Here is a 25446-nt window from a genome sequence, read left to right on the forward strand (position 1 = left end):
ATGATTAGGGGAGAATTGAGAGAATAAACCCCAAACACCGAGTGATTAGAGTGCAAACACTTCCGACGAGGGTTCGATGCTCAATCCTTTGATTCCCGGCTCTCGCGAGCATTCCTCATGCAAGGTTGCATATATGCATTTGATGCTTAGAAAGTGGCAAGTCCTATGCTTTGACCATCATTGTACCCCATGTGCTCGCATATGTCCTAAGAAGGCTAATTTGCTCACAACCAAGCGGATAGTGGCACTAGTCATAGTTGCATGCATATAAGTAGGTTGCACTTCATGAGTCTTATGCTTTTGCAATCCCTCGGTCTTCTGTGTTTCTTTGCATCTCTCTAAGCATGAGGACATGCTAGAATCTAAGTGTGGGGAGGTTGACAAACCCCAATTTGAGGATTTATCTTGTGATGATTTCAGGGGTTTTATCAATGATTCCACACACTTTCTATATGAAAATACAAGATTTTGCATTCCTTTCCTAGTTTCGCCTCATGAATGAAAACATGCTTATTTCGCACTAAAATGGATACATTTCTAATCTTCTCTTGATGCCATTCGATGCCGTGACTTGTGTGTTAAGTGGTTTCAGGATATAGAGTAGGAATGGACCGAAAGAGAGAAGGAAGACGGGTACAAAGGAAGAAAGCATGAGGATTAAGCTTTGGAAATCTCCGCATGGGCGCGTGCGCGCACCTTGCGCGCCCGCGCGGATAGGGCAACGTGGAGCCAAAGCCAAGAGCCGGCTTGAGAAGCGGCTAAGCCAGGATCTTCATGGGCGCGCACGCGTACATCACGCCTCCGTGCACATTACAAGACGTCTCAACGGCGCGTGCGCGTGCCTTGCGCGTGCGCGCCGATTTGCGAATATGATTTTTTAAGAAGTCACGTGACTTAGGCATGGAGGCAGTTAAGGATCCCACTCTTGGAGAAACACCTTGGCGGGAAAAGCTTAAGAAGACCAAAGGAACAAGGGTTAAGGACACTTTTAGTTCATTTTTTTCTAGATCTAGATATTTTCCTTTTTTTGGGAGAAGAGAGAGTTAGTTACACTTTTGGGGAGAAGAAGAGGGAGATTCCAAGCTTCACTAGGGTTCATCCTCATCTAATTTCTGAATTTTCAATGACTTTTTGGTGAGATCCATTACAATTCTCACTCCACTTTGTTCATGTCATAGATTTTCTTCTCCAATTTCAAGTAGTAGATGTAATTGATCCACTCTCATAGATCTAAGATTCAACTTTGTAATTTTGGATTCCTATTTTGAGAATTTGATTTCCATTGCTACTCTTTGAGACTTGTTGTTAGATCTTTGTGTTGCAATACTTTCAATTTGACTTTTCTTCTCATTTTACTATGACTTTCCTTCTTGCTCATCACATGTTTGATAAAATGACAACACTAGCTATGGAGTAGAATTCTCACACTTGGCATAGGGTTTGGTCTTTGAAAGAAGTTGAATAGTTGCATCAATAGTTGATTTGGAATTAGGGATTGCTAGTTGGCTTGGAGTGCACTAAAGCTAGATTCCCATAAGGTGAAGCTAGGACTTGTGACTCAAGTTGATTACTTTCATTTGACCTCCCTCTATACCTAGGGGATAACTAAATGAAGCAAGGCCTAATTGTTATCAACATTGAATGGACTATAAGGATAGAATTTCTAATGCCAACCCTAAGCCAAGTCTTTTGATAATTGATTGTTTGTCTCTCATTACCTTGCTAAAAAACCCTCAAAGAATTCCAACAAGGCTTACTAAATCAATAAGATGCACACTTTGGCAATTCCAAGGGAGAACGACTCGGGAGAATAGTACTCTCGGATATAGATTGTAGATTTGTTTGATGAAGGATTTTGCATCGGTTTAGACTATACTACGATTGATCATTTGATAATTTCTATACCGGCAAAAATTCATTTGTCAATCTTCCCTAGTGTCCTCATCCTCATCAGAGGATGAGTATTCATCAGAACTTATGCACTACAGGAGTGCATGCAAGGGAACCTCTATGTTCTCTACATGAGCCTTGACTTCCTTTAATTCTTGGATAGGAATTTCTTCAGTGGGTGCTGAACACTCAGTACGTATGCCATTGCTGGCATTCAATGCCAGTTCTGGTGGTTCTTTGGGCGTTGAATGCCCATCATGCATCCCTTCACTGGCGTTCAACGCCAGTTCCTTTGCCAAGTTGGGTGTTGAACGCCTAGGAGGGACCTCCTTCCTGGCGTTCAATGCCAGTTCTAGTGCCATTTTGGGCATTGAACGCCCAGTGAGGGCTTCCTCACTGGCGTTCAATGCCATTTGAGCTTTTCCAGATTCGGCCTCAGCCTCTGTGGTGATGGCCTTGCACTCTTCTCTTGGGTTCACTTCAGTGTTACTAGGAAGAGTGTCAGGAGGAGTCTCAGGGATTCTCTTGCTTAGTTGACCAACTTGTACCTCCAAATTTTTTATGGAGGACCTTGTTTCAGTTATGAAACTATGAGTGGTCTTCGAGAGGTTGGAGACTATAGTTACTAAGTCAGAAAGGCTCTGCTTAAGAGTCTCCATATTCCCTTGAGAAGATGGGAATGGTGGCCTATTGTTGAACCTGTTCTGGGTTCTTCTACCTTGATTATGATTGAAGCCTTGCTGAGGCTTCTGTTGATCCTTCCATGAAAGGTTAGGATGGTTCCTCCAAGAGGGGTTGTAGGTGTTTCCATAGGGTTCTCCCATGTAATTCACCTCCTCCATGGTGGGTTGGTCAGGATCATAAGCTTCTCCTTCAGAGGAAGCTTCTTGAGTGCTGCCAGCTGCAGCTTGCATTCCAGTCAAATGCTGAGAGATCATATTGACCTGCTGGGTCAAGATCTTATTCTGAGCCAATATGGCATTTAGAGTGTCAACTTCAAGAACTCCTTTCTTCTGAGGGACCCCATTGTTCATAGGATTTCTCTCAAAGGTGTGCATGAATTGGTTGTTTGCAACCATCTCAATGAGTTCTCTTGCTTCTGTAGGCGTTTTCCTCAAGTGGAGTGATCCACCTGTAGAGCTGTCCAATGATATTTTGGACATCTCAGATAAGCCATCATAGAAGATGCCTAGGATAGACCATTCTGAGAGCATGTCAAAAGGACATCTCCTTATCAGTTGCTTGTATCTTTCCCAAGCTTCATAGAAGGATTCACCTTCTCTTTGTCTAAAGGTTTGAACTTCCACTCTGATTTTGCTTATCCTCTGAGGAGGAAAGAATATGGCCAAGAAAGCATTGACCAACTTTTTCCAAGAATCTAAGCTTTCTTTAGGTTAAGAATCCAACCATATTTTAGCTCTGTCTCTAACAGCAAAGGGAAAGAGCATAAGTCTGTAGACCTCAGGATCCACTCCATTGGTCTTAACAGTGTCACAGATTTGCAAAAATTCCGACAGGAATTGGTGTGGATCTTCCAATGAAAGTCCATAGAACTTGCAATTCTGTTGTAGAAGAGAGACTAACTGAGGCTTAAGCTCAAAGTTGTTAACCCTAATGGAAGGTATGGAGATACTTCTTCCATAGAAATCAGAGGTTGCTATGGTGTAGTCACCAAGAACCTTTCTTGCATCTCCTCCATTCTTAGCATTGTCTGCCATGTCTTCAACTTCTTGTTCAAAATTTTCTGAGAGGTTTCTTCCGGAGTGTTGTGCTTTAACTTGTTGTAAATGCCTCCTTAGATTTTTCTCAAGTTATGGATCAGGTTTAAAGAGAGGTTCTTTATCTCTGTTCCTGGTCATAAATAAGAAAAAGAAGACAAGAGAGAAGAAGAATGGGAGCTCTATATTCAAGAACAGAGGTCTCCCTATGAGATGTGAAGAAGAAAGAAAAGAAGAATGAAGATAGAGAAGAGAGAAGAAGAATTCGAAAAGAGAGAGGGATAGAAATTCGAAAATTAGAAGTAAAAAGAGAAAATATTTTTGTTTTTATTTTATTTATTAATTAAATTCAAAAATTAAAGCGAATTAACTAAAAATATTTGAAAATTAAATGATGAATTTTCAAAAAAAGAGAGAGAAATAGAGAAGATATTTTCGAAAATTAGAAGAGAGAAGAATTAGTTAGGAAGTTTTGAAAAAGAAGAAAGAGAAAACAAGTAACTAATTAAGAAAGATTTGAAAACAAGATAAGATATAAGATTAGAAAAGATCTGAATTTAAAATTTAAAATTAGAAAAGATAAAATAGAAATTGAAAAGAATTGAAAAATTTTGAATTTAAAATTTGAAATTAGAAAAGGTAAGATAAGAATTTGAAAAGATTTGAAAAAGATAAGATTTGAAATTTGATTTTTGAAAAAGATTTGATTTTGAAATTTAAAACTAAGATAAGATAAGATAATGATTTTGAAATTAAAATTTGAAAAACTTGTTGTAATTTTTGAAAATTAAGATAAAGATAAGAAAAGATATTTTATTTTTTTATTTTTGAATATAATGAAGAAAGAGAGAAACAAACAAAAAGATACCAAACTTAAAAATTTTTAGATCTAAGACACCTAGATTTCAAAAATTGCAAAGAAAAACACAAAGAAATACCAAACTTAAAAATTTTAAGATCAAAACAAAAAGAAAAACAAGAACACTTTGAAGACCAAGAAGAACATCAAGAACAAAACTCAAAGAATTCAAAGAAAATAAGAATATGCAAATGACACCAAACTTAAAAATTTTGACAACCAATGACACCAATTTCAAAAATTTCAAAAGAAAAAACACAAGAAGACACCAAACTTAAAGATTGACACAAGACTCAAACAAAAGACACTATTTTTGAAATTTTTTTTGAAAAAGACTCAAGAAATTCGAAAAAGACCCAAACAAAAGATCAAGATTAACCAAGAAAAGAAAAGGTTTTGATTTTTTTCAAAGAAAAGAAAATTAAGAGACTCAAACAAAATTAAAGACAATACCTAATCTAAGCAACAAGATAATCCGTTAGTTATTCAAACTCAAACAATCCCCGGCAACGGCACCAAAAACTTGGTGCACGAATTTAAACTTCGCACAACTGAACCAAAAAGTGCATTGGGTCGTCCAAGTAATACCTGAGTGAGTCAGGGCCGATCCCACGAGGATTGTGATTTAAAGTAAGCTATGGTTATCTTGTAGATCTTAGTCAGGTGGATAGAAAAGTTATTGGATTGTTTAGAACTGAATCGATCAATTTAATTCAAAAAAACAAAAAAAAATGATTTTTTAGGTTTTTTATTCGATTGTTGTAAATTTTGGTTCGGTTTTGCAGTAAATTTCGGTTCGGTTCAGTAACTTACACCCCTAGTCAAGGCTCTAAAGAATAGCGAGGGTGAATGGACAGATAATGTGGAGGAACTAAAGAACCTAGGAGTATCCTTTTTTAAATCCCTTTATGCCCCTTTATAATTATAATTCAGTGCTGACAAATTTTTCTATTGAGGGTAGATTTCCTAGATTATCTGAGGCATAGCTAGGCCTCCTCAACAGTAATATTACTCATGAAGAGATTAAACATGCAGTTTTTAGCATGGGCAGTTGGAAGGCGCCAGGAAGGGATGGTATCCCAACGAAATTCTTCCAATACTCTTGGCATATTGTGGCTGATTCCATTATTAATTGAGTGCAAATAATTTTTTGGAACCCAGAAGAGATTGCCAAAGTGAACCAGACCCTAATTTCTATCATCCCTAAAGTTTCTTCACCAGAGACTTATGCTCACTTTGGGCCTATTAGCCTTTATAATGTCTGTTATAAGATTGTTACAAAGGTTATTGTTGAGAGGTTGAAACCTAATCTAAACTATATTATCTCTAACACTCAAGCAAGTTTTGTACCAGTTAGGGTTAGTGCTGACAACATTTTAGTAGCTCAAGAAGTGTTCCACACTATGAGGACTAGAAGAAGTGGCAAAGGTCTCATGGCTATTAAGATCAACCTGGAGATGGCTTATGATCGTCTAAGTTGGAGGTTCATTATGGATACCCTATATGACATACGCATACCAGAGAACTTAATCAATGTTATTCATCAATGCATCTCTTCTCCCTCTATGAACCTTCTTTGGAATGGTTCCCCCTCTGAGGATTTCAACCCGACAAGAGGCATAAGACATGAAAATCCCCTATCCACTAATCTCTTTATTTTGTGCATTAAAAAGCTTTCACATTTGATAACATCTCTTATTAATAACAAAAAATGGAAACCGGTTAAGATATCTAGGAGTGGACCTCACTTGTCTCATTTATGTTTTGCAGATGACCTTGTCTTCTTTGCACAAGCAGGTAAAGATCAAGTAAGAGTTATTAAAGAAGCACTCAACACATTTTGTAAAGTAGCCGGTCAGAAAGTCAGTTTAAACAAGTCGTGCGTGTTTTTTTCTAAAAATGTCAACCACATTATTAGAGAGGAATTCAACAGAGAACTTGGCATCCCTCGGACAAGCAACCTTGGAAAGTACTTCGGCATCTCACTCAGCCATGAGAAGTGTGGAAAGATCCATTTTCAACCTATCCTAAACAAGATGCAAGCTAAGCTTTCGAGTTGGAATCTGTGTACTCTCTCTTTGGCAGGTAGATGCACTGACAGGCAAAAAATTGCCGATTAAGAAATTTATAATAAGAACAGCATTGCAAGTATAGTTCTTAACCGACGAAAATTCCGCTTATCAATTTAAAAAGATTTGTCACAAATTGAGAATAAATTACTAGGAGTAGAATTCCCAGATCATCTCCCAACGAGTTGACAAAATAGTGCAATTTATTGGTCAGGAATTTTCTGAGAAATTTTAGAATTGAGAATGGAAGAATAAAATGGTTATTAATTAAAGTAATGAAAATTAACAAGAGGTTTTATATATTTGAAGTAAAAAGCCTTGACTGGGAGAAGGTTAATTGGAAGTTCTATCCTTGTTGAACTTTCCCAAGTGTAATGGTAATAGGTTGTTGTTCTACTTAGTTATCCCTTACCGAATAAAGGAAAGTCAAGTAACTAACCAACTCTGATTCTCAAGTCCTAATCTTCTCCTAAGGAAGGATTAGAGTTAGAGACTAAAGAGCCAGCCAACAACTTCCAATTACAATTAACACTTGAGTATTCCAACTCAAAGGTCTCCTATTAATCAACTCCCAGATCAAATTGGGAGTCTACTCCATTGACATGGATACTATTTTCATAAACATATGAAGGGGATAAAAGAAAGACATGGTAATTCAAATAAAGTAATAACAGAAAATTAATTAAAGGTAAAAACAACTCTTTGCATTAATAAGTTCCAAAATCAAAGATATCCATATGTAACTCTGAACAGGGTTAATGGGTGATAAAAGAGTAGGGAAATAAGAAAACAAACTATAATGAAAGAGACTTCAACGGAGGTAGTAACTATTCTCAATATTCAAATCAAAAGCGTAAAACTCTAAATCAAAAGCATAAAACTCTCAAACTGTGAGTGTGAAGAACCCTAGAGAAAGTAGTGGTTTTCTCTCTAAGATCCCAAACTAAAAACTAAAAATGTGTAAATGTGAATGTGTGTTGAGTCTCGGCTTGTCCCCTGGCTCTAGTCTGTATTTCTGGGCTGAAAACTGGGTTAAAAGCCGGCCCAAAATCTCCCCCAGCGTCTTCTGCAATTTCTACACGCGGCGCACGTCATGCATACGCGTCAGTTACGTGTACGCGTCGATGGTCCTCTTTGCGTATCATGCGTACGTGTCAGGTATGCGCACGCGTCGCTGTGAAACTTCGCTTGTCACGCGTACATATCAGGTATGCGTACGCGTCGCTGTGGATTGTGCCAAGTCACGCGCACGCGTGAGCCATGCGTGCGCATCGATCCTCGCTGGTCAGCTCCTTAGTTTCTTGTGTTTCTTCCATTTTTGCAAGCTTCCTTTATATCCTCCAAGCCATTCCTACCCTATAAAACCTGAAAACACTTAACACATGGATCACGGCATCGAATGGTATAAAGAGGGATTAAAAATACACAATTTAAAGACTTAGGAAGCAAGTTTTCAATCATATAACAAAATTGGGAAGGATTTGTAAAACCATGCAAATTGTATGAATAAGTGTGTAGAGGGTTGATAAAAACTACTCAATTTAGCACAAGATAAACCATAAAATAGTGGTTTATCATGCACGCTTGTTCAATCAGTGCTTTCTACAATTTCAAATTACACTATGCAAACCATGAAGATGCCTAAAAAATTCTGCAATCAAATTGATAAAATTTGTAGAGATTTTCTATGGGAGTCGAATGAGGAGGAGAAGAAAATTCACTGAATTAATTGGGACATTGTTTGCAAGTCGAAAGAGCTAGGAGGTTTAGGTTTACTTAAAGCTCAAGAATCGAATAATCTTTTTCTTATGAAGCTGGCTTGGGGTTTAATTCATGATGGCCAAGCTTTATGGGGGAAGGTAATGAAGTCCAAATATGGGTGTGGAGACAGCCTTATTCCTAAGGTAATGGACAAGACCAATTGCTCTAATTCTTGAAAAAGAATTGTGAAAGTTTGAAATTAATTTCAAAGCAATCTAATATGGCGTATAAGAGATGGGAAAAGCATTAAGTTTTGGACAGCTCATTGGATTCCGAGAATTGTTAATCTGAGTGAACTATCCCTTATTCAAATTGATGAGCACATAAAAGATGATATGCTGGATAACTATGCTACAATTGATGGATGTTGGGATTGGGATTGGGCGAAGATCTCCCGATCTGTCCCAGAAGAGGTTACGACTTGATTCGCGCTATGAAAGCGCCTCATCCCTCTCTTAGCCCAAACTCTATTTGTTGGCTACCAGACCCGCAAGATAAATTTTCTATCAAATCAACCAACAATGCTATATATGTAGAAGATGATGAACCTAGTCAGATTTATAAAACTTGCTAGAAAATTAGAGTTCTTCAAAGATGGAGAATATTCTCTTGGTTATTATGTCATAATGCCCTGCTAACTAATGTTAAGAGAAGAAATAGAGGACTTACATACAACGAGAACTGTTTGAGATGCATTGATTACAAAGAAAGTTTGCTCCATGTGCTTAGGGAGTTCCCTTTTGCCCAAAGCATTTGGAAGAGCAACTTGAATAGAGACTATCAAGACCATTTCTTTAGCCAAATTCTCCAAGACTGGTTATATGAAAATCTGAACAGAGTCTCTTCATCTAACAGTGGGACTTCATGGTCTACTTTTTTTCTTACCACCTACAACATAATTTCAAAAAGAAAGAATGACTTGATTTTTAAACAAGAGAACACTCCATACCAGTAAGTTATTCAAAAAATTAAGATAATAGCTAACAATTACCATGATATGCTTGCTCTTACTGAAAAGAGCAGTGACATCCTCTAAGCTTCACGCTCTGTTCTAATCGGATGGAAACCGCCAAACGAAGAATGGTACAAGATCAATGTTGACGGCTCAATTCTTCAAGCAAGGAATCCAGGTGCGTTGGTGAGCTAATTAGAGATTCTAACGGCATGGTTGTGGCAGGATTCATGATGAATGTTGGAAAAGTCACTATTACAGCTGTAGAGTTATGGACCATATACTTAGGTTTTAAGATTAACATTGAAATGGGTTTCAAGAAGGTAAGGATGGAGACGGATTCTACCTGTACAGTGAAGTTGCTGCATAATAGCTCAACCCCCTCCATGGTTACACCTCCCTTATTCGGGACATTAAAGATCTCCAAGCCAACTTCGGAGATTTCAGTATCAGTCACATTTTCAGAGAGACTAACTTTAGTGCAGATGCTCTGACGAAACTCGCCCACAATTTTTTGGTAGGTGTTTATCGTTTCATCACTTTGCCCTCTTTTTTTGTCCCTGCTGGATGGTGATAAAAAAAAAGTCATGTTTGTTAAAATTTTAAGAATTTAGTTTATATTTGTTTTGGGTCTTTGAAACCTGTTTTATCCCAAAAAAAAAATATATTAATCTTAAGTTAATAATATATACTTATGTATCATTAGTGTGAAAATATTAAAATAAATATATTTTAATATATAAAATACTTTAATATAAACATATAATAACGTTAATATTCAGTAATAACTTAATGTAATCAGAAACATGTAAATCTGTAGAAGAATGTTCGGCATTCATTAGTTTAATACTAATGCCATAATTTTTAAAACTTATAGTCAGACATAATGTTTAGAGTATTACACGTACAATATTAACATACTTAACAAATATTAACAAAAGGAAATAAATTTAAAGAAGTCACCAAGTGGCAAGTAACCAGAAATTAGATCCTAACTTATGTACTAACATTTTAAAAAAAAATATATATATATATATATACCTAATAATGTTAATATTTAGGATATGTACTAACTATCATTCCAGTAATATTAATATTATTATTAATAATCAAAGTATCTTAATATTATAGTAATATTTACAATTTAAAAATAATAATAAAATCAAACACATTAATATGTAGATGCGTAATATTTACAATGATAACAATAAAATCAAACACATTAATATAAATAATTTAACAAAATAATAACTTACATATTGAGAATTATGTAGATGCGTAATAATATGTTTTTTTAGTAGAATTAAATTTCGTACTATTTTGTATTTAAAACTCACTTCAAATACTAATCACACACTTTTAATATTATTAAAAAAATATTAAATCTTTTTTTTTAATCTTTCTTTTTTCCAAAAGCAAAAACTACTATTTTTTTATTTATTACCATCACTACTATCCCTCTTCTCACTACTATTCTTTATTATCAAAAAAAAAAAAAAATAAGCTCATGCTCTTCTATCTTCTACTCGACTAATGCGAGAAAGAAGAAGTTGCTTATATAGAGATTTAGTGGGTGGAGGTAGAGGTGTTCAAAACCGATCCAGACCGAACTAAACCGACTAACCGAACCAAAAAAATTAAAAACCGAATAAATCGATAACCGAAAAAATCGAAAAAAAAAATAAGTTTTGCTGTTTTTTTGTTCGATTCGATTTTCGGTTCTGACCATGAAAATCCCAACCGAACCGAACCGAACCGAACCGGTAAAGTAAAAACCCTAAAAAACCAACCCCACCCCTCCCCACTCCCAATCCCCCACGCGACTTAACCCCCACCCCCAATTCCCCAAATGAGCGCTGCGCGACCTAACCCCCACTGCCAATCGAAACCTAGCGCTCTCTTCTACAATCTCGCTCTCTGCACCGGTGCACCTAGTCACTCACGTTCTTGAGTCTGGAGGCCGTTCCTCCCAAGCTCCCACCACCTCAAAGCCTTCCTCCCAACACCGAAGCCCTTTCACACACTGCTCCCAGGACCTTTTCGCCCACCAGTGCACCACGAAGCCCCAGCCACAGTCAGCACCACCCTCACAGGCTCGCACCCAGCAGTTGCACACCACCACCCAGCGGACAGAGCACCGTTTCTGGCCACCCACGCAGCAGTAGCACAGCACGACATCACCACCCACTGACCCAGCAGCCCAGTATAGCACCACGCTAATGACGCCACCACCCAGCAGCGTTTCTAGCTACCACCCAGCAGCGTTTTCCAGTCCCCACCCAACCACCGATTCAAGTCATTTAAAGTCAATATGGAGCCCGAGCCACCGAGTCAGGTATGTAATTTAACTAATTTTTGTTCAATAATCATTAATTCATTGTTGCAGTTTCTTGGTATTATTTACTTTATTGTTTGTATTGTTGTTTGTTGATTCATTGTTGCTGACTTGCTGTTTGTTGATTCATTGTTTACTAATTGCTGTTTTGTTGATTCATTGTTGGTTGCTATTTGTCAGGTAATGTTGGTCTTGTTGAATTATTTTATTGTTGGTATTATTGATGGTTATTGAAATTAGTATGGCAAAAGATAAATTTGAATAATGAGATAATGAAAGCATGTTTGAAGTAGATTAACTCAGTCAGTGTATCTAATGATTTAGTATATGTCATGAGAAATTGGATATGGTTAAATTACTTTTGTTGAATTACTTTATTGTTGGTATTGTTGCTGGTTGTTGGTATTGTTCTATTTTTAATTTATTTATTGTTGTGTTTCTGCACTTGATTTTGTTTCTCAGTCTTCATTGAAACTCTCCAACGACTCTTGTGTACACTCTCTCTCCATTCTTCAGTCTCATTCGTCATTGGTACCCCTAATCATCTCTCTCGGTGTTCTTCCTTGTAATTTATTTTATTTGGTGAAAAGTCTTTGATTTTTATCTGGTTATGAGTTCTAACTTGAAAACCCTTTTGTTTTTTTGGCTCAAATTTGACAACCCTTTTGGTATGATTCTCTGTTAGTGATAATTGGCGGTTAAAGTTTGAAGCTTGTGATGCTGATAATTTATTGTGGATTATGATGTTCATTCATTGATAATTTAGTTGTAAGCTATGGTTCTGTCTTCATGCATAATCCACGTAACAGCTTTTAGATTGATCAGGAAATAAGATTAAATAGCATGAGTTTAATTTGTGGATTGCTTTATATTTCATGGTTTAGGATTCAGGGTGTATAAACTTGGAGCCTTGTAACAACTTTTATCTTTTCAAACTACTGTTTAAAATTTATATAGTTAGTGACATTGATGTACCATGAATTGTTTATTGTTGAATTAAGCTCATAGTTATACCTATTTAAACTTTTGATTTTAAGGGCACGCTTGTAGTTACTAGATCTAATATAAAAAAGTTTAGCTATTTTGTTGGAGAAAACACCATAACTTTGCTATCTTTTGATGGAAATTTATTTTTATTTTCAGTTGTGTTAACTATTGAACTTTGAAACTTCTTTAATTGTCATAATTGAATTCCTTTTTTCGTTAAATTTCATTGGATCAAGACTTTGTTAGCTATTGTGTATTTGTGTTTGACAATTTCAATGTTATGACTTTGTGAAATAGTATGGTAGTATTTTTTTGAATTGATTGAAAAAACCGAACAAACCGAACCAAACCAAACCGATTTTAATTGGTTTGGTTTGGTTCGGATGGTCTCAATAAAAAACTGAACCAAACCAAACCGCAGTTTAATTAGACGATCAGATCGGATGACATTTCTCTCAAAAACCGAACCAAACCGCACCGCGAACACCCCTAGGTGGAGGACAGCCACATAACCTGCATGGAGGATGGGTGTCGCAGCCCAGCCCCACTGGCTCGCACTTTGCGTGATTGTTGTAGCAGGTATTGCAGACTTTTCTGGCTGTCGTTCTGTCCAGAAAGCTATTGACACTATAGCCCGATTCAACACCTGTGCGCACCACTAACCTGCATAACACCAAAACTCAACCAATATATAAAATAATTTTCGAAAAGAAGGCAAACTTTTTTTTAGGGTAATTTACTGAAATAAATATTCTGGCCTCCAAATTTACCAGAATACACATTTTGCAAAATGGATACTGAAATACATTTTTTCCATAAACTATGTAAACCGCGACAGGGGATCCCGCGGTTTACAAATACACGTAATCCGCTATAGGGGTGTCGTGGTTTACGTTCGAAGCAAAGCTTCACATAATCCGCGGTAGGGGTGTCGCGGTTTATGTGTGATTTGCAAATGTGCATAAACCGCTACAGGGATCTAGCGGTTTATGCTTTAGTGTGGACATAGTTCATTTTCCATGGAGTATGAGTTATTGGATGAAAATTTGGTATGCCTTTTCTATGTATGGTGCAACATAGGTTGGTGCTTTGATTTAATTGAAATTAGTCTCTTGAACTCATAGAATTAACAACAAAATTAGAACACCTTTACTCAAGAGAATCACAACTACATAGAGAATCGCTAACAATAACCACATCACCGTAAAACGAATAGTAAGTACAACTTTACTTAACATTCATACATGGAAAAGCATAGACTAAAATTGGATAACAACACAAATCATGACGACCTAATGACACCTATGCCTCGGCTTTGCGTGCGGATCCTTGTTGAGGGCAAGTCCTGCGAGTGTGTCCTGTCTGTCTGCATACCCCACATCGCTTCGGCCGACTAGTATCGGCCTCATCCATGGTGTTACGGATTCTTGTCACCCTTCTCTAGCACGTCTCATGTTAGGATTAGGAACGAAAGTAGGACCGTCATACGGTGGCCACAGACCCTCTGGAACAGGGGGCAAAAACCCCATCCGATATACACTGAACAGCTTACTCATGGTATATATCTCATGGACGTACATAGTCCAGTCTAACTGGGACTGAGCACAGCATGCAATCGCATGGCAGCATGGGTAATGGAGAGCTTGAAAGTACCCGCATTCACAAATGTGATCTCTGAGGGAAACCCGATACATCCCAAGCGAAAAGCTACCAGTAGAAATCGTCTCAGCCACGGTATACTCAGACTGATGTCTGTCAAACAGAGTAACTGTGAAGCACCTCGAATCTTTCAAGTTGCACTCTATCGCCTTGACCAGCGCCTGGCAAAACCATTGGCCTGATCCCAACTGCGCCTCTGCTGTCTGCCCTCGGACGACAAAAAGCTCTGCTAACCTCCCATATGCGGATTTCACAAGTGTAGTAACCGGCAGATTCCGTGTCCCCTTCAATACAGAGTTAACACACTCGGATATGTTCGTCGTCATGTGGCCAAACCGTCTGCCTCCATCCTGGTGTTGGGTCCACTTATCGTACTCCGGTCAGTTGGCCCAATCACACATGGCTGGATTCTCAATCCTCATAATATCAACCCAGTAGTCAAACTCTGCCTCAGTTTTGGCATACGCCGCATTCACGAGCAGCCGCCTTGCATCCTGGCCCTTGAAACTAAGAGCAAAATTAGCTGTAACATGTTGAATGCAATACGCTCGATATGCATGAGGCGGTAGCCAACCACTGTCTGGTGCCTCCAGTGCAGCCTTAATGCCATTGTGTCTATCAGAGATCACCAAAATGCCTTCTTGTGGGGTCACATGTTGACACAAGTGGGATAAGAAAAAAGCCCACGACTCAGCATTCTCCCCCTCAACAAGTGCAAACGCAACCGGCAATATATTCGAGTTTCCATCTTGCGCAATAGCCAGAAGCAAAGTCCTGCCATACTTCCCTTACAGATGTGTACCGTTAATGCTGATTAGTGGCTTGCAATGTTTAAAAGCCTCAACGCATGGAGGAAATGTCCAGAAAAGACGATGAAAGTACTTTGTAGACTCATCAACCTCATCACCTACACGCACTGGAGAAGTCTTCAACAAAGCAACGGTTCTATCCATCGTTGCTTGCATCCCAAGGATCCACCGGGGCAACTCAGCATACGACTCTTCCCAATTTTCGTAGATCTGTGCGATTGCCTTCTGCTTTGCCTTCCACACTTTCCTATAACTAGGCCTGAATCCATAGGTTGACTCAGTAGCTTCTTGCAACACCTTTATCATAACCGCTGCATCCGCCATAACCAATGGATAGATCCTCGCACAAATTATGTGGTAATTGAGCTGTCGGTGGTCGCTCAAAATCGAAGTGGCCAGGCAAGTGTGAGCTCCGTTGTACCATCTAACCTCCTAGTTACCCTTGCGCTGCCGAAGTGCCACGCGGATCATCTACGTGCAGCCGTTTCCAAACTCCTTGCATCTCCTAACATACTTCAGATGATCTGATTCCATAACCTGATACTGAACTCCACGACGAATGCTATAATCTTTAATACTCATCATAGCTTCCTCCTTAGTCTAGAAAAATTGGCAATCTGAAATTCCCGAGAAGTATTGCCCTCGTGTAATCCTTGGCCTCCGAAGGTGTGTGCCTCATCCGGTTGTTGACTTACTGCTTCCAAGTTCAGCGTCGAGAATTATGGCGGTTGTTGGTGGAACCCAGAACTGGATGGCCCCTGAGGTGTAGGTGGGGTGACAAACCCCAATTTGAGGGTTTATCTTGTGCTGATTTCAGGGGTTTTATCAATGATTCCACACACTTTCTATATGAAAATACAAGATTTTGCATTCCTTTCCTAGTTTCGCCTCATGAATGAAAACATGCTTATTTCGCACTAAAATAGATACATTTCTAATCTTCTCTTGATGCCATTCGATGCCGTGACTTGTGTGTTAAGTGGTTTCAGGATATAGAGTAGGAATGGACCGAAAGAGAGAAGGAAGACGGGTACAAAGGAAGGAAGCATGAGGATTAAGCTTTGGAAATTTCCGCATGGGCGCGTGCGCGCACTTGGCGCGCCCGCGCGTATAGGGCAACGTGAAGCCAAAGCCAAGAGCCGGCTTGAGAAACGGCTAAGCCAGGATCTTCATGGGTGCGCACGCGTACATCACGCCTCCGCGCACATTACAAGACGTCTCGACGGCGCGTGCGCGTACCTTGCGCGTGCGCGCCGATTTGCGAATATGATTTTTTTAAGAAGTCACGTGACTTAGGCGTGGAGGCAGTTAAGGATCCCACTTTTGGGGAAACACCTTGGCGGGAAAAGCTTAAGAAGACCAAAGGAGCAAGGGTTAAGGACAATTGTTAGTTCATTTTCTAGATCTAGATATTTTTTTGGGAGAAGAGAGTTAGTTACACTTTTGGGAGAAGAAGAGGGAGATTCCAAGCTTTTCACTAGGGTTCATCCTTATCTAATTTCTGAATTTTCAATGACTTTTTGGTGAGATCCATTACAATTCTCACTCCACTTTGTTCATGTCATAGATTTTCTTCTCCAATTTCAAGTAGTAGATGCAATTGATCAATTCTCATAGATCTAGAATTCAACTTTGTAATTTTGGATTTCGTCCCTATTTTGAGAATTCGATTTTCATTGCTACTCGTTGAGACTTGTTGTTAAGATCTTTGTGTTGCAATACTTTCAATTCGACTTTTCTTCTCATTTTACTATGACTTTCCTTCTTGCTCATCACATGTTTGATAAAATGACAACACTAGCTATGGAGTAGAATTTTCACACTTGGCATAGGGTTTGGTCCTTGGAAGAAGTTGAATAGTTGTATCAATAGTTGATTTGGAATTAGGGATTGCTAGTTGGCTTGGAGTGCACTAAAGCTAGATTCCCATAAGGTGAAGCTAGGACTTGTGACTCAAGTTGATTGCTTTCATTTGACCTCCCTCTATACCTAGGGGATAACTAAATGAAGCAAGGCCTAATTGTTGTCAACATTGAATGGACTATAAGGATAGAATTTCTAATGCCAACCCTAAGCCAAGTCTTTTGATAATTGATTGTTTGTTCCTCATTACTTTGCTAAAACCTTCAAAGAATCCCAACAAGGCTTACTAAATCAATAAGATGCACACTTTGGCAATTCCAAGGGAGAACGACTCGGGAGACTAGTACTCTCGGATATAGATTGTAGATTTGTTTGATGAAGGATTTTGCGTCGGTTTAGACTATACTACGATTGATCATTTGATAATTTCTATACCGGCAAAAATTCATTTGTCAAAATGGCGCCGTTGCCGGGGAATTTTGCTTAGTGTGCCATGTTATTGTTTTGGATTAAGCGTGTATATATATACATAGTTGTACTTCATTGTAAACTGCTCAATTGACTAACTCCTCATCATTACAATGAATTCCATTTCCCCTTCATTGCATGACGCGTTCACAACCGAATCCGAGCTTAGCCCCTTTTGATCCGGAAATAGAACGAACTTTGTTTCATATTAGACAAGCTCGGAGGCGGCTAAGATTTGGAAAAGGTGAAGAGGTTTTCACCACCTCAACCACCTTACTAGAAGTGAACATTGAACCGTCACTCAAAGAAGGCATTAATCATACTCCCATCAATCTCACTAACAATTCTTCTTTTGTTTTAGGTACTAATACCATGGACGCTCCAAGGAGAGTTACCATCAAGGAAGCGGGTGCACCGGATTATGTCCTTCAACCCCTTCATGTAACTCACCCCAATTTGAATGCGAACTTTGAATTGAAGACCGCTTTGATCAACCTCCTACCCAAGTTTCACGGGCTTCCCGCACAAGACCCTATTCGACATCTCAAGGACTTCCATCGCATATGCTCGACTACTAGACGGGAAGGGTCCGATGAAGTTGCTATATGGTTGTTTGCTTTCCCTTTCTCTCTTGAGGACAAGGCCAAAGAATGGTTCTACACTCTCTCTAGTGAAGTTACCCCCGATTGGGACCTACTTAGAAGGGGGTTCTTGGATAAATTCTTGCCCCCGGAAAAAATGGATAGGCTAAGGAAGGAAATGTCTTGTATTGTGCAAGGTGAGACAGAACCACTCTATGAGTATTGGGAACGGTTTCGCAAACTACTAGATGCTTGCCCTAATCACATGATCGACACTCAAGTATTGCTTGGATACATATGTCAAGGGATGCGAGAGCAAGATAGAACCCTCTTGGACACTTCTAGCAATGGTTCTTTGTCCAAATACAAAACCGCGGAGGAGGCATGGCAACTTATTATTGACTTAGCCGAATCCAATCAACATATGAGGCGAAGAGTCAACCGTCCAAGGACCGTGAATGAGGTATCAACTAGTAGTGAAGCCACCGCTCTAACTCAATCCTTGAATGAGATGACATCCGTCTTGAGGCAACTCCAATTGAACCAACAACAACCACAACAACCTCAATCATATCAACAACACCCTCCACCACCTCAACAACACAACCAACAATTGGTCCCTCAAAGAGTGTGTGGCATTTGCTCTTGCTACTCTCACCACACGGATGAGTGCCCAAGCCTTCAAGAAGACAACACTTTGGCGGCTACCCATAATTTCTATGACCGCCCTAATCAAGGGTACTACCAAGGAGGTAATCCTAATCAAGGGCACCCTTATCAAGGAGGAGGCTACAACCAAGGAAGTGGACACAATAATCAAAATTGGAAAGACAATCATCAACAAGGGAATAGGGACAACAACAACAATGGAGGAGGTCAAAGATGGAATAACAACTCGCAAAATTTCTCACAACACCGACCATACAACTTACAAAATCAACCATACAATCAACAAAACCCACAAAGAAACTACCAAACATATCAACCACCACATCAAAGACCACCACCCAACCAATCACAAACTCCTCAACTCACATATGCAACCACCCCCTCCAACCAAGACGAAACACTCCGGACCATTATCCAAGGCCAAAAGGAATTACAAAACACACTTGCTTCCGGCCTCACCTCTACACTACAAGCTCTTCTTGCACGCATGGACACACCATCGACCCCCACTCCTCAACCCCCAATCCAAAGTGTCATTCCCTCTCAACCTCAACCAAACCCAAAAGGGGGCATCAATGTCATCACCCTTAGATCCGGTACACAACTAAAAGAAAAGGAAGCAAAGGACCCAAGTCCTATCACAACCGCCCAAGAGGAAGAGAGAATAGATATAGAAGAGGTAGTGGAAGAGGAGACACCACAAGCCATAGTTGAGGATGAAGCCCAACCAACAAGGGAGACAACCAAGGCCAAAAGAACCTTGGAAGAAGAAATTGCTCAACCACTTCCATTTTCAACACTTGCAAAGGAAGCTAAAAAGCGCATAGAACTCGACCCCAAAATGGTAGAAATGTTCAAGAAAGTTGAGGTAACCATCCCCCTCTTTGATGCCATCCATCAAGTTCCTAGATATGCCAAATTCCTCAAAGATTTATGCATAAACAAGGATAGAATTCTTGAATTGGAAACCATCCCATTGGGGAGTTCTATTTTCGCTTTAATGGGAACATTGCCGGAGAAGTGTGATGACCCGGGCCCTTGTATGGTCACTTGCACCGTCAATGGAGTTCAATTTAGAGATTGTATGTGTGACCTCGGAGCATGTGTTAGCATCATGCCGCTCTCCGTTTACCGGGTATTGAAGTTGCCACCACTAAAAAGGTCGACGGCAAGATTTGTCCTAGCGGATAAAAGCATAATAACCGTAGCAGGTGTTGCGGAAGATGTATTGGTGAATATAAAGGGGTTGGTGTTTCCGATTGACTTCTATGTCCTTGAAATGCCGTCAAGCGAAACCGAGAGAGCATCATCTATCCTACTTGGAAGGCCATTCTTGAGAACTTCTAGATTTAAGCTTGATGCTTACTCGGGGAACTACTCATTTGAAATAGATGGGAGAATTGTAAGCTTTAGCCTAGAGGAAGCAATGAAGCATCCACCGGAGAACCACTCTCTATTTCGGTGTGACCCAATCGATAACATAGTAGCCGAAGTGCATCTTGCAAGATTAGATGAGAAGTGCATGGTCGAAGAAGCAAATGAAAAGTCAAGCGAACTAAATACCACACATCATACAAACCATCCGGAAACTCAAACTTCAAGGAATGACAAGAAGATGGAATTGAAGCCACTACCACCTCACTTAAGGTATTCATACCTTGATGAAGCCCAAAAGCTACCCGTGATAATTGCACAAGAGTTAACTCCTCAACAAGAAGAAAAATTGCTGAATGTATTGAGGAAAAACAAAAGGGCAATTGGGTGGAGTTTGGCGGATCTAGTGGGAATAAGCCCCCAAGTATGCGAGCACCGCATATTTCTTGAAGAAGGAGCAAGACCGGTCCGACAACCTCAAAGGAGACTTAACCCAACCATTCTTGAGGTGGTGAAGAAAGAAGTCACTAAGCTACTTGAAGCGGACATCATCTATCCTATCTCGGATAGCGAATGGGTAAGCCCGGTCCAAGTAGTGCCAAAGAAGTCCGGAGTGACAACAATCAAAAACGAAAGTGGTGAACTTATAGCAACAAGAGTGCAGAATTCTTGGAGAGTATGCATAGACTACCGAAGATTGAATGCGGCCACAAGAAAAGATCACTTTCCACTACCATTTATCGATCAAATGCTTGATCGGTTAGCCGGTAAATCATACTATTGTTTTCTTGATGGCTACTCCGGATACTTCCAAATTCATATTGCTCTAGAAGACCAAGAAAAAACAATATTTACTTGCCCCTTTGGAACGTATACTTACAAGCGTATGCCATTTGGCCTATGCAATGCACCGGCAACGTTTCAAAGATGCATGATGAGCCTATTTGCGGACTTTCTAGAGCAATCGATGGAAGTTTTCATGGATGATTTTAGCGTGTATGGTGAGTCATTTCAGCATTGCTTAGGTAACCTTGAAAAAGTCTTAGAAAGATGCACCAAAACAAACCTTGTCTTAAATTTTGAAAAATGTCATTTCATGGTCAAACAAGGCATTGTTTTGGGACACATAGTATCAAAGGAAGGCATCTCCGTAGATCCGGCAAAGATAAATGTCATATCCAGTTTACCTTACCCCTCCTCCGAGAGGGAAGTCCGTTCTTTTCTTGGACATGCAGGATTCTACCGGAGATTCATCAAGGACTTTAGCAAGGTGGCCTTACCTCTCTCTCGATTACTACAAAAAGACACCGAATTTGAGATGAGCAAGGAATGTATGGAAGCATATGACAAACTCAAGGTAGCATTGACACAAGCCCCTATTGTACGAGGACCCAATTGGATTCAACCCTTTGAAATCATGTGTGATGCTTCGAATTATGCGATAGGAGCCGCGTTAGCACAACGCGAGGGTAAGATTCCCTATGTCATAGCTTATGCTTCCAAAACATTAGACGGAGCCCAATCCAACTACACTACTACCGAAAAGGAACTCCTAGCTATTGTTTTTGCTTTGGACAAGTTCCGAGCCTATCTTCTTGGTTCCAAGGTAGTAGTGTACTCGGATCACGCGGTACTAAAGTACTTGTTGGCAAAAAAGGAATCAAAACCAAGATTAATTCGTTGGGTGCTCTTATTACAAGAATTTGACTTGGAAATCAAAGATAGGAGCGGTTCCCAAAACCTAGTGGCGGACCATTTAAGTCGCCTCGAACACACAAAAGGCGACACCACTCCTATCAATGATTCCTTTCCTTTAGATGCTTTGCATGCAATCTCGGAAGTGGTTCCTTGGTATGCCCCAATAGCAAACTATTTGGTTTCACGCACTTTCCCTCCCAATCTCGACAAAAACAAAAAGGATAAGCTGAAAAGCGAATCCAAATACTATATTTGGGATGATCCCTATTTATGGAGGTGTGGAGCGGACCAAATAATGCGACGGTGCATACCTCAAACCGAATTCCAAGCAATCTTGGACGCTTGCCATGCTTCCGAAGGAGGTGGTCACTACGGGCCCCAAAGAACGGCAAGAAAAATCCTTGATTGCGGATTTTGGTGGCCAACTCTTCTCAAAGATGCTTCTCTCTATTGCAAATCTTGTCCCCAATGTATTAGGTTTGGAGATATTTCCAAGAAGGACGAAATTCCCCAACAAAATATGCTTTTTTGCGAAATCTTTGACGTATGGGGAATCGACTTCATGGGACCATTTCCAAATTCCAATGGCTTTCTCTACATCTTGCTAGCCGTCGATTATGTGTCAAAATGGGTGGAGGCAATCCCCACCCGAACGGATGACGCTAATGTTGTGTATTCTTTTGTGAGGAACAATATCATTTGTCGCTTTGGCGCCCCAAGAGCAATCATAAGTGACCAAGGATCCCACTTTTGCAACAAAAGAATAGACGGCCTCATGAGAAAATATGGCATCATCCACAAAGTCGCCACGGCTTACCACCCTCAGACAAACGGCCAAGCCGAAGTCTCTAACCGGGAAATCAAGCATGTGTTAGAAAGGATTATAAAGCCGAATAGGAAAGATTGGAGCATTAAACTCTCCGATGCACTGTGGGCCTATCGAACGGCTTACAAGACACCCATTGGCATGAGCCCCTTCCGGCTTGTATATGGTAAAGCATGTCACTTACCGGTGGAGATTGAACACAAAGCTTATTGGGCCGTAAAGGAGTGTAATATGAGCTTGGGTGGGGCCGGAGTAGATAGAAAGCTTCAATTGGCAGAATTAGAATGTTTGAGATTGGAAGCTTACGACAACTCTAGACTTTATAAGGAAAAGTTGAAAGCCATCCATGACAAGAACATTAGGAGAAGAGAATTCCGACCCGGTGACCTAGTTCTTCTCTACAATTCAAGGTTGAGATTACTACCCGGAAAGCTTAGATCAAGGTGGGATGGGCCCTACCAAGTGGAGAAAGTAGAACCTTATGGAGTCTACCACTTGCGCCACCCATCAAGCCCGAACATCTTCAAGGTAAACGGGCACCGTCTCAAATTGTATCATGGTGAGCAAAGAAAGAACGCCAAGGAATTTGAAGTGTTCCTCTTGAGGGATGCAACTCTTGAATAAACACTATAAGCTACTGAAAGTCCAACATAAGGACGTTAAACAAAAGTGCTAGGTGGGAGACACCCCACCATGGTAAGATCTTCCTTTGAGATTTGTACATAGACACTTGACTTCATGTTTGTTAGCTAGATTTTAATGACAACTCCCCTTCATTTGTTGACTTCATTGATAGTTTACCAAGTAAAATGCCCTGCTATAGTGCTTAAGTGGCTGTATGGGGGGGGTTTTGAAATGTCAAAAGTGGTGTAAACACTTGCAAATTTAGAAAAAAACCACCCCTCTGCGCATGCGCGCACATGGCGCGTCCGCGCACATGGGCGAAATCTGCCAATCGACGCACAAGCGCACTGTGCGCATCCGCGCCGATTGCCTTGCTGCCCTCCTAGTACATCCTACAAAGAGTTAAGCCACTCTCAAGCCTACACTAAGCCACCGGCCCAGCACCTTTGCCGCGTGCGCGCACCTGGCGCGTACGCGTCCATACCAAGCAAGCACGAAATGCGCGCGCGCGCCGCAGCCGCGCACGCGCCCCTTTATTCTGCACTCCTCTCTGAGCCACTTCACAGAGAGTTGAGCCCCCTCCAGGCCCTTCTCATGCCTGGGGCACAACCACGAGGACGCGTGCGCGCACTGTGCGCGCGCGCGCCAAAAAGCGCTGAAGCAATCTCTGGTACTTCGTCCAGAGAGTTATGCCACCCCTGTGCCTCTCCTGTGCCGCCAGCCCAAGCGCATGGACGCGCACGCGAAATGTGCGCGCGCGCGCCCCTAGTCCACCTCACTCCCTGCGCGAGCGCGCACCGCGCGCGCACGCGCCGGTGATCGACGCCTTCTTTAAAAAAAAAAAGGGCACACTCATCCCTTCATTCTCATTCCACTTTTCTTCTTCTTCCATATCCTTCTCCATCTCACAAGGTATTATACTAGGCTCCCTCTTAGTCCATTGATCTCTTGTAGTTCTTATTCATTTAGTTGCACCATCTTTTAGGTAGCTTCTTTCTTCTTTTTCTTCTCTCTTCCTTCTTTCTCTAGTTACTTCCTTGGGATGTCTTTGCTCTCTCCTCTCTTTCAATCCAATTCTTCATGGGCATTTAGGTCTCAAACTCACTTACATGAATAGATGAATGGTGTTGCTTAATTTTCTTGCAATCAATATGCACTATAATCCTTAATAATGGATTGTGGAATGTTACATTGCTCTCATTTTCACATAATCACATACTACTTCAAGGATGCACGCCAAGTGTTCGATGAAAGGCACACTTGAATTTTGAACTTATTGTGACTACCTTGCCTCTCAACCAATCACTTTTGAGTGCATCCCCACTTTCCACAAACCATTCATTCCCATTTTCTTAGCTTGCCTTCCATTTATGGTCCCTAAGGGTGTGTGCTTCTCATGCCTCTTCCTTGCATGCTTAAACTACCCTTGCACCACATGAAAATAATTTGCCTTGCTCTTCACACATTATCCTAGTTACATGTTGCAGCTGTCATGTAACAAAGATACCCATATTCTATGGCATAACTTTTCATTACATAGCGCTCATGTACCTCCACTTCTTTGGGTTTGATATTTTCCCTTTCTTGCTTCCACAGGATGGTCATCAAAAAGAACAAAGGGAAAGGCCCCAAGAAGCCAGCTTCCAATAAAGTGCGCCAAGAACTAACGGCCAGGCCCCTCCTGAAGAAGACCAAGGGCCCCGTTGACGTTCTTGAGAAGGACAACCCTCCAAAGGATTCAAACAAGTTTCCCAACCGTTACTGCGAACTTGTTTACTCCAGAATGATTGAAAGGAATTACCATCCGGAACCCCTCCTAGTCTTACCGGCTCACCTCAGTCCGATTGTGATGCCACACATTGACCGGAGGCAATGGAGGTTCCTCTTGAGGCAACCAACGGAGGCCAATCTCTCATGGGTGGTGGAATTCTACTCCAACTTCCACTCACCTCATCTCACATCAATATTTGTACGCCGAAAACAAGTGTCGGTCACAGTGGAAACCATCCGAGAAGTCCTTGGGATTGCACCGTCAACGGATGCATATGACGCCTACCAAGAAGTCTTGGCTACATGCGTTGACCGCGCATTCGATTGGAGCACGATCCTCCGCGTCATTGCTTTACCCGACGCATATTGGATTCGGGGGACCATAAAGCGAAGACCCAAGGGTTTAGATGTCCGCCACCTCACTCAAGAAGCCACGGCATGGGTCATCCATCACCGCCGAGCTTGCCTTATTGATATGGTGCATCTTGACTGAGAAACCGGTCGACGTTCCGCATGCCATCCGCCAATCCATGG

General features: G+C 40.6%; 1 protein-coding gene across 1 annotated transcript; it reads right to left on the reverse strand.

Moving 5' to 3' along the window:
* Nucleotides 1-14610: 14610 nt before the first annotated feature.
* LOC148550796 (uncharacterized) lies at nucleotides 14611-15363 on the reverse strand. The gene is made up of 2 exons (XM_088494624.1): nucleotides 15113-15363; nucleotides 14611-15004 (listed from the first exon to the last, which is right to left on the reverse strand). Exons 1-2 carry the CDS (start codon nucleotides 15361-15363, stop codon nucleotides 14611-14613), a joined length of 645 nt encoding a protein of 214 aa, XP_088350750.1.
* Nucleotides 15364-25446: the final 10083 nt, after the last annotated feature.

Source organism: Arachis ipaensis, chromosome B7 (assembly GCF_059453495.1).
Source record: "Arachis ipaensis isolate K30076 ecotype BB chromosome B7, ASM5945349v1, whole genome shotgun sequence".
Lineage (NCBI taxonomy): Eukaryota > Viridiplantae > Streptophyta > Magnoliopsida > Fabales > Fabaceae > Arachis > Arachis ipaensis.